Source organism: Acyrthosiphon pisum, chromosome X, assembly GCF_005508785.2.
Source record: "Acyrthosiphon pisum isolate AL4f chromosome X, pea_aphid_22Mar2018_4r6ur, whole genome shotgun sequence".
NCBI classification, from domain to species: domain Eukaryota; kingdom Metazoa; phylum Arthropoda; class Insecta; order Hemiptera; family Aphididae; genus Acyrthosiphon; species Acyrthosiphon pisum.
In genome coordinates this window covers 117,717,508-117,728,562 of record NC_042493.1, presented here as the reverse complement: position 1 = coordinate 117,728,562, position 11,055 = coordinate 117,717,508, and the positions used below count along the sequence as shown (strand labels likewise).

The window sequence follows — 11,055 nt, the reverse complement described above, 5'->3', positions numbered from 1 at the left end:
GTCTACAGATAATACTATCTTTAATCATGGTTAGACATTTGACATGACTTGTATTTATCTACCAAAGAATATTTGAAATAACAGGGCCTCTATCAAAATATTTACAAACAAGTGGTATTGATTTGTTAAGATCTCAAGAACTTGTAAATGACGCATTAAAAAGTACACAATTTATTTATTATTAACATAATGATGAACATTGTTTATTTTTATTGTATTATTCGTTAGTACCACACTAACACATTGTAGAACTATTACTATCTACCTAAAACTTATCATTTGTTTAAAAATATTTCATAATATAGTCCTAATATTAATATGCCTGACATATATTAGGATATTTGTTCCTGCATGTACATCTGGCTATTTATGTAGTACTAAAAAATTAAAAGCAGAAGGGAAGAATATACCACCTTCGTTCCATCCACCACAAGTAACACTTACCCAATAGTTATTTTTTTTGTTTTAAATTATGATAATGTTTTGTGTGCTTATGTACTCAAACATACCTGCAACCCAACTTAACACGTTGACCACCATGGGGACGTCCACAATTTTTTTTATTATTCTACTGATCTTTATATAACATTTTTTTTTTAAGGGGCCTCGCTACCACGTCTTTTTTTGTCAAAAACTACTGTCTCCAATTCCAACGGTACGGGCCGACAATTATCACGATTTTTATTCTGAAAAAATATTCGGATTGTCCGTAATATATACAAGGAAACGGTCGAGCCACATTTTTAATTTTTGTAATTTAAAATGCAATAAAAATTGTAGAAAAATCAAAAAAATTCAGAATTTCCAACTTAAATATTTAATTAACTAAATACAATTTTAAAAATGTACCTCGACCGATGCTTCGTAGATGTTGTGGAAAAAAAGAATATTTTGTCAGAATGCAAATCGAGTTAATCGTTGCGACGTTGTGTTGGAATTAGAATCGTGTGTTTGAGTGAAAAATAAACATTTTTTTCACGATCACAATATTACACACTGACATGTGCGTGCGAGTGCGTGCGAGAGCCCTCCGTACCACTACAATTGACCCGCATGGACGCCACATACACTAATAATCATTTACGACTAACACATAGACCTCGGGTGGCGACAACGAGATTAGAAATTGCCTTAAAATGTAAATTGCTTAAATCAATGCGATGGCGAGGCCCCTTAAGACAAAAGAAAACCATATAATACATATTATAAGTATATATAACTGTATACTAAAATAATTAAACATACAATTAATAATTATCCAACACACCAAATAACAATGGTTTGATTTTTTAATACAAAATTTAATGTTTTCATAATGTCATTTATATCAAAATTTTCTCCCGGGGATTCTTTACATTATAAATTATCTCTTAGAGACTTTATTATTATTTTTTTTTTAATTTAGTTAATTAATTAGAAAATAAAATTTTTTTAATAAATTATTTATATTTGTTGGATGAATAGTTGGATGAATCATTATTATTGTTATACATATAGGCTTCCTGGATAATACAGCTATTTAATGACTGGTTTGACCTGTTTAACACACAGTTACCAGTAGATAAATTTATAAAAAGTTATGGAATGGATCTTGAAAATCAAATCAAATTATTAAAAACAATGGATCATTTTATCTTAGAGATGAGAGTTGTTGGACATAAAACATTGTTACCATTTCAAAAAGGTGAAAAATCATGTACTTAACTATAATAGTTTTGTTGTAAATTGTTATTGAATTTCTAAAATTGTACACATTTAAGGAATTTTATACAGTAACCAGTCATTGAGAAATCTTTTGATTGATTTGAAATTAAAATATCCTGATATAAGTTATATAATAACAAGACGTTTGAATCAAGATATTCTTGAAAACCTTTACACCTATTTAAAAGCTATGTCTGGTGCAAATACACACTTATCACCTCTTGGTTTTAAACATTGGCATGTTTAAAAAACTGGATAAATAAAATATAAATAAATTTATAATTTAACATGGACCTTCTAAATTTTACAGTTTAAAATGGTACTTGCTTGATAAACATGCCTCTATTGCACTGTACAGGAATACTGAAGATACAATAGGTGAACGGTTAATCGATACTGAATGTTTATCAGCATCAATTGTCAAAGAGTCTGAAATTCTTCAAACGCATTTAGACAACGATCACATGTCCACCGAAGAACTATCTTACTCTGCAGCAGATAATCATTTTTTAGTATTAGAGGAAGACAAAGATTTTTCAGAACTTTTTAAAACAGAGGTGACTTAAAAAAAAACTTTGTACTATACATACTAAAATAATCATAAATGCATATACCTTACACTTTATATTATCCTTATTATCCAGAGTGCATCAAGTAGAACTGTGGAGCATGAAGCGTTAGAATATGTAGTGGGTTATGTTGCCAGGCGATTTGTACATAAATATCCTGATTTAGGCAATGAAACTTCAGTGTCATTGGATAGTTCAATATCAACCAGCTGGACTCAGCATATAACAAGAGGTCACTTAATTACACCATCGGATACATTAATGAGAGTTGCAAAAGTAATGAATAAGTACTTTGAGGAAATGCATGGTACCTCACTCAATAAAAATCCTCAAGTTATGGAAACATTAAAAACTAAAGTTATTTTAGAAAGTAATGATGTATTACCAGAAGAAGTGGTAAGCTGTTTAATCCGAACCAGAACTTATGTAAGGTTCAATCATCTGAATAAAAATATTGCCGACAATGCTCCAACAGTTGGAAATAAAACTAAAATAAGAACATTTTTGTTATGAATTTAATTGTTTTAGTACATGTGTAACATGTACATTGTTTCATTGTATATTATTTTGAAATATACAAATTAAATAACAATACTATTTTATACTTTTCTTGTAGTTCTAAAGCATGCTGCAACATGAATAGTATAATTCACATAGTAATAATAATATTTTATTATTTTGCTGTAATAATTTATCTATTTAGTATACAAATTAACTATTAATTATGAATTAATTAATTTTACAAACACTATTATTTTAACTATTTTTTATCATAAGTGATAAATTTAATTTATCTGTTATCATAATACAATATTTGATTTCGCGCCTTTTTACCGAGACCGGATGACGTAGTCGTCATGCGCAGTAAGCAGTTGCTGTCATACCATGTTATTTAGCCATGGCCTTGGTATGACTGGCGCTGTCCTGGTGATAAGAATATACATCGCCTCATCGGTCAATTTATTTTTTTGTTTTCGTATTGTCGTGTCATATTTGTAAAAGGTAAGGTTTTTTATTTTATTGTATAATATATATGCCTATTCTGATATTTATTACTCATATAAAACATTGCGTTTAGGTTTTTTTATTAAATGTTTAACTTAAAATTGATAGGTTGGACAATGCGGGACGGGGCACAATGAGACAAATTTTCTTTTTGTCTTATACTCCTTAAAAGGCGTTTTTAATGGCGGGTTAAGTATCGGTCAAGTCCAAGCGGCAGAATTCATCGTTAACTAAAGAAATCCTGTCAATTATTGTTATCAGACATTTAAAAACGGCCCTTAATGTATCACATTTAATGTGTTCAATTTTATTAAAACAATGAATAATATTATTAATAGTTAATTAGTGTTCTTTTAAGGCTAGTAAATAGTAATGGTTAAGAACCGAGTAAGAAAAAACAAAAATGGTTGTTTTAGTGTTTTAAAAAAAAAAATAAATTGAATGAGATGTCTCTTAGAAAAATTAGTGTCTCAATGTACCCCTCAAATCCCTTCTCCCTTACACATTCTTAAACAAACAAACTGTATCGCTTATTTTTTCAGGCACTTAAACTCTCATTACTAGCTTGTGTGATTAAACATCAATTGGACTATACAAATTAATTTTCATATAATAACTGATTTTCAGTTCACTACTATAAAGGTAAAAAAATATGACTAAGTTTGTACCTAAATAGGATTCAAATTCAACAATATGTTGGTAACGGTGTACAAAAATTATTCTATAATATTTTAGAACCTTTCCATTTTTCTTTAAATATTATGTATTAAATATTATTATCATTAAATAATATCTTATTTATTTTGTATTTTTTTGAAGATATTATTGTAATTATAAAATTTATAGTTCTAAAATATTATAAAATAATTTTTGTACACCGTTACCAACATATTGTTTTCAGATTGTTTGTACAGTATATTTAAGTACAGTACATTTTTACAGTACATTTAATGTGTTTTTAGTTTTTAACTATATGGCTTGAAATTTAAATTCAATTTTTTGATTCTAATTTCAAGTTTACTTATCGATAATAGTTTCTCTCATTTAAATTTAAAATAATGTATTTTTTTACTATTTTTTCATAGAGTATTATTAGCCATTTACAACAATAATTATAATTTATTTTGAAATGACTTTTATAGTTTTAAGACATTCAGATCTTGGGATTAATATACAATTTACAATGCAAAATACAAGGCAAATAACAGCATTCAGGAGATGCAAACCAGTCAAATCATATAAAAAATCATCTTTTGTTGATATTTATGAAGTATTGCAATCTCTACAAAAGTAAGTAGTAAGTGATTTAAACTGATCGATAAATATTAAAAACAAATTTTTGTCTTTAGTGATGAAGTTTTTTGTGATGTTAAACTTGTAACAGAGGATGATAACAATATAATATTTGCACATAAAGTAGTATTAGCATCGGCTAGTCCTTACTTCCATGCTATGTTTACAAAATTTGCAGAACGGAATCTAGATCTTGTTGTCATAAGAGACATAGACTCAACCGCTTTACTGATCTTAATAGACTTAATTTATTCAGGGAAAATTATGATCACTGAAGACAACGTTCAAGTAATAATAGATAAAGTTTGATTTAACTATAGAAAACTAAATTATTTAAATTGTATATTGTTTATTTTTTAAGATTTTGTTTTCAACTTCAAATTTCTTGCAGTTAGAAGAAGTAACAGAGACGTGTTGTGAGTTTTTACTGACTCAACTCTGCCCTGCAAATTGTATCGATATATACACAATAGCTGATTTACATAGCTGTACGGAATTGTTGACAAGTTCAGAACGATATATTCAAAAATACTTTTCGTACGAAATATTATTTATTATTATGATAATATAATGATATTATGATAATAATTGTTATATTATAATACATTTTATTTATTATTGTTATATTTTGATCCTCAGAGAAGTTGTTGCTGGTGAAGATTTTCTGTCCTTATCATCGGCCCAACTAATGAAGTTGATCTCCAGTGATAAACTTAAAATTTCATGTGAAGAAAAAGTAGGCAAACTAAAATTGATTATTGTTATATATTAGGATTGGCAAAGGAAATATTCAATAGCCTTCTAATATGTAATATGAAGTCTAGTTAATTAATTTATTGTTTTAGATATTTGAAAGTGTTATTCGTTGGGTAAAACATGAACTGGATTTAAGAAAATGTGTTTTACCCTAATTGATGGAATATGTACGTTTAGCATTAACATCGAAGAATTACATATTAGATAAAGTAGTTGAGGAACCCCTTATTAAAAATTGTATTAAATGTAAGTTTTTCTTTAAATATACTTTTACTATGAATTAATTTATATTTTATAATATATTTATTTATATTGATAATTTATTAATGTAAATTGTTTATAAATGAAGCTTTAAATTTTCAAATACTCAAGGCAGAAGAGTATTGCAGTACTCCGCAAAACATCAGGCACAAACCTAGATATGGAGATAAAGTATAATTTTGTTATCATTTATTTCTCTTTCCAATATATTTAACATTTTAATATTATAAAAGGTTATATTAGTTGTTGGTGGAAAGGAAACTGACATAAGTAAGAATATAGAATTGTATGACCCAAAAACGGACCGATGGCAGTATGCACCAGAAATAATTATAAGCCGTGAAGAAGCTGGTCTAGCCGTAGTGAAAGATTTAGCGTTTGCTGTGGGTGGTTATGATAAAGATAATTTTGATTCTCTTGGGACTGTTACTGTGCTAGATGTTTCTTCAGAATCACCTTGTTGGAAACCAACGGTTGACATGATAGTTAAAAGAGTATATCCAGTAGTTCGTGTAATAAACGATTATCTATATGCCGTAAGTAATGTTGTAATATATTTAATACTTCTTTCTTTCTGTTATGAAGTAGTTAATAATAAATTATATATCACATTTTAGGTTGGTGGATATAATGATGATGATGGACATTTAAATAGTGCAGAAATGTTTGACTATAATACTCAAGAATGGCGTATGATATCTGGTTTGCCTTTTATAAGATGTGATTTTGGGGCTGGAGTCCTAAATAATCTTTTATATGTGGTAAACTATTATTTTTTTTTATGATATTAAATATGTATTATATTTGTTATATTAATAATAGTAGGTGGAGTAAATTAAATTCTCATGAGAAAGAATAACAAAATAAAATATTTCGGTTTGTGATTCTTTATGAGCTTCTGGATGATTGCTAAGCAACTCTGTGCATTTCTGGATGATGCATCTGATATGTTGTTAATGTAATACTATTAAATTCTGGAGGGTTCCCTTGATATATTTTTACTGCATGATGATTTCCCTGGAGATTGGTTGCCTTGTACACTTTTATTTGCTTGCTTCGGGTTCTATATGCATATCTAGACAGTGGGATTGACCATTTCACGAATGTACATAATCCTTATCAGTGTAGACATTGTCACCATTTGAATTGTAAGCCATAGGTTGCAATAAAGTTATTCCAATTATCAGAAACAATTTTACTTCAGATTTCCTGGATTCATTCTTAAGTGTTAAACCAATAAAATATGATTGAATGTAACACGCATGCACCATCACTGATAATTGGTATATCTATATGAGATGACAAAAAACTCTTAAATCGATGATATTTTTTACAAAATATCTGAACAATTACATTGGATAGGCACATTTTTAAATAATTAGCCAAGAAAACGAATAAGAAACGCTATAATTCAATCCAAATGAAAGAAAATTGTTATAATAATGTACCAACTATAATCAATAAAGATATAAAAAAATAATAATGGTTATCATGGAAATAATAATAAAGACAATATACGAACAATAATAAAGTGCATTGTATATACATACATAGGTGTACAACTAAAATGTTGTTCTTTGCTGATTTTAACCCCTAAAAATCAAAATTTTGCAAAATCTATTCTTAGTGTGCGGTGAAATTATAATATTAATCAACCCTATAGCTCTAATAGGTTTGGCGTTGTTATGAATAAGTTACTCAGGACAGTCTCGTTTATATACACAGATTATCATACTATATCAAGATTGATTTTTAATTTATAATAATTTTGAACTTTTGTCATATTTCATTTGATATGCTAATTTATAATACATGTTTGTAATCAAAAATAATAATATTGTATTTATTAATTTATTTTATTTTATAGGTAGGAGGATATAGTAAATCCTCACCGCATTTAAACACTGTTGAATGTTATCATCCCAGCCTTGATAGATGGAAACCAGTTGCTAAAATGTCTGTTTGTCGCAGTGGTGTCGGAGTAGGAGTTTTAGACGGTGTACTGTATGCTGTAGGTGGTCATGATGGATTTAACCACCTTAGTAGTGTTGAAGCATACAGGCCAAGTACAGGAGTTTGGACTTCTATAACAGATATGCATTTGCCTCGAAGATATGCTGGTATATCTTGTTGTTTAATAATTCTAAATTATTGTAACAAAATGTTTGTCAATGTATCAATTAATTTAAGTTAAATTTTCAATATAGGAGTAGTTACATTAGACGGTTTGTTGTATGTGATTGGTGGATGTAAGGACTATTCTATTTTGTGTTCTACTGAATGTTACAATCCACAAACCAATTCTTGGACCATAGTCACAGCGTCAATGAATGATGAACGGATTCCAGCAGGAGTAGTAGCCATTAATAGGCCAAGATATTTTACAACATGTTAGCAATCATGATTTTTTTTTCGATACAATTTATTAATGTTTTATTATATTGTATTATAGTATCTTAATTGATTTTCCATTAATTTTTGAGTTTTGAATGTTTCATTAAAATGTGTTCATATTATAATCGTCATTATAACGAAAATTGGCAATTAATGATTTATAACTAGTTAAAATATATAGTATGTTTAATTTCTATTTTACTTTTCCATTGCTAAAAATTGAACATTTAAATTAAGGTTCATCATAATTCATAAGTAGTTAATAATATAACCAACAATTATAAATAAACAAATATATACCTAAACACAATTTTCTTCATAAATATTCTTAATCTGAATTAGGATGAAATTAGAGAGGTATTTATTTATTATTTATTACAAATTTAAACTGGAATAATCCCAATAACAGTTTTTATAGTTATTAGTATAGTAGAGCCTAAATCAATTTATGTAGACTTAATGACAGTACAAATAATCTCAAAAACAATAAAACAATAATACCCAGACAGCATTTTGTAATAATAATATTATAATAGTATTATAATAACGTTATACTAATATTATTCGTTATTATAATGTTATAATAATATTATTAAACAAAAAATTGCTGTCTGGGTAATAATAATAAATTATGTAAAGAATAAAACTATGCATAATGGGTAATATAATTACAAAAACCATCAAAAGTATGAAAATTAAATAAATCAACCACGACGTCATTAACTAATTTCATTAATCTAATTATAGGCAAAACAAGTGCATAATTTGTCCTTTGAAATAGAATGTAAAACAATTTTATGGAACTAGTTTGACATTGAGGAATATTTAAAATTTAAGTAACTGAGTAAATCAGGATAGTCTATAAGACCATTTACTTTTTTATATAGAAAATTCAAATCAATAATTTTCTCCTTTCAGCTTGCTTGTCATATTTAATTTGATTAATTTAAATTCATATGTTTTTGATCCTCAAACTGTAAGCGCTTAGTATTCAAAATGTACCAAATGTGTTTTGTAATACCCCCAGCATACTGAAAAATACATGTTGTGTAAAGTATTTGTTGTCCAGAAAGGAACATGCCAAGGGAGGTGCTATTTCACTTTAGAACCACCCTCTGGATACAACCCCTAGTAGGTACAAGACATTTTGACTGAATGTTTATATAATCGTTTTCTACACACCATAATATTTTCCAGATATTTTGACTTATTTTGAGCTGTTTACCGACATTTTCAATTTCCATTTTTTTTTTATTTTTTTTCTATAAATATCAATACAATACAATTTTATTTGATGGTTGAAAAAACTTGAAATCTTAATAGAAGGCTTCTAGTGTATTGTTTCAAAGGCAGATGAAAAAAATTAAAAATCCATAGTCACAATTTTTTTTTATAAGCATTTAAAGTTCAAATATTGACAAAATATTCTGGATCTTGTATTGTCTTATCTGTTCTCATATTTTGAATTGGTTCAATGACAATATTTATAATAATTTTAACTTCCCTTTGGTAACCGATTGGGATTGTAGTATTGTTTTGAGTATGTCTATAACTTCTAACAAATCTCTTAAAACAATTACTAAAATTATAAATTGCAGACATTTTGTCTTTTAAGATTTAATTATAAAAATGAAAGTTATGAAATTAAAATAAACAACAATGATTTCTTAAAAATTAAAATTATATTATTAAAACTAGATATTTTAAATTATAATACATAGGAATATATGTATATATGTGATAACACTAGAGTCCATGACTGATTTCCAGCAGCTGTTATGTAAACACTCTCATCGTATTTACAGTTATTACTTATTCTTCGATCGAAAAAAGTATTTTGAAAATAGTAAATATAATACAGTATAGCCTGGTAAAGCGTTGCATTTTATTATTATAATTTATAAGTATATTACTATAATTTGTCACTACACGAGGGCTCGGAAAAACATTACCCACGGCAGTGGTATATGTAAATATACTACCCAGGTCCCCATGTTAACATAATTTTATTTTTATATTATATTAAAAGTAAATAATTAGTACCTTGTTTTTCAATATTAATATACAAACATTATTAGATAAGTTTACTGCATACGTATGGTACCTAACTAATTTAAAAACATAGCAAAAAACCAACCTAATTATTGAAAATCGAAGAATTTTTAAAAAATGGCTTCATCCAAAATTTGTTGACAGACACAAAAGTCAAAAATTAAATTAAACACTTACAAATATACAATATCATTGTGAGATTAGTAAAATCATCATTCCATTCAGTATAGCTATATTGTGGCTTATAAAAATTTAAATTACTGTGTAAATTGTAATGTTGAAAAAAGAAAACATTTAGCCTTTGATGCCAAAGTTATTTATTTTAAGAAATCTTCATGTAAAAAATGTGTGGAAAATCTTACACCGTCCTATTATAGTTTCCGTTAATTTTCAAATCAAATACTTATGTAAATAAGAGTTTAAATTATGTTAAAAACGTATACTTGAATGGATATTCAGCTGGCGATTTTGATAAAAGACTTGATGTTACCAGTTCATCATGAACCTGAAAAGAAAAAAATTTAAATACAATATTGAAAAAACAATTTATTATACTTTTAATGCATAATTTGTAATATTTTAATTGGTAACATTTAACAAGTCAGTTAGTCAAGATGAATATTTGAATATGCATTTACAAAATTGTATTCAATCTGGGTATATGTTAACAAAACATCAAATTAAAGGCAAGTTAATGATAATTTTTAACTCAGTTAAGCTATACCCACAGTAAAATATACAGTATAAACTTATATCAAATGGTATTTTATTTGATAACTATATAACTTAATAATATATCATAGATTATTGTATGACTTTCAACTTTTTACAATTTTAGATTTTGAGTGAAACGATGAATGTATTGATTTTACAATGATGTGTGTTTTTTTTTTTTTTATTTTTTTTTTTTTTTGTGTCTGTCATCACCTTTTAGGACAGTAGAAATGCTTCGATTTTCTTCAACAGTATCTTTTCTGATAGGAAAGTGAATCTAGTTGGTAATTTGGGGGGTCAAAAGTAA

At 27.0% G+C, this 11,055-nt stretch overlaps 1 protein-coding gene across 1 annotated transcript; it reads left to right on the top strand.

Moving 5' to 3' along the window:
• Positions 1-5,683: 5,683 nt before the first annotated feature.
• On the top strand, positions 5,684-7,873 carry LOC100162268 (ring canal kelch homolog). The gene is made up of 2 exons (XM_029485768.1): positions 5,684-6,349; positions 7,456-7,873. The coding sequence occupies exons 1-2, from the start codon at positions 6,251-6,253 to the stop codon at positions 7,780-7,782; spliced, it is 426 nt and encodes a 141-aa protein (XP_029341628.1). The 5' UTR covers positions 5,684-6,250; the 3' UTR covers positions 7,783-7,873.
• Positions 7,874-11,055: the final 3,182 nt, after the last annotated feature.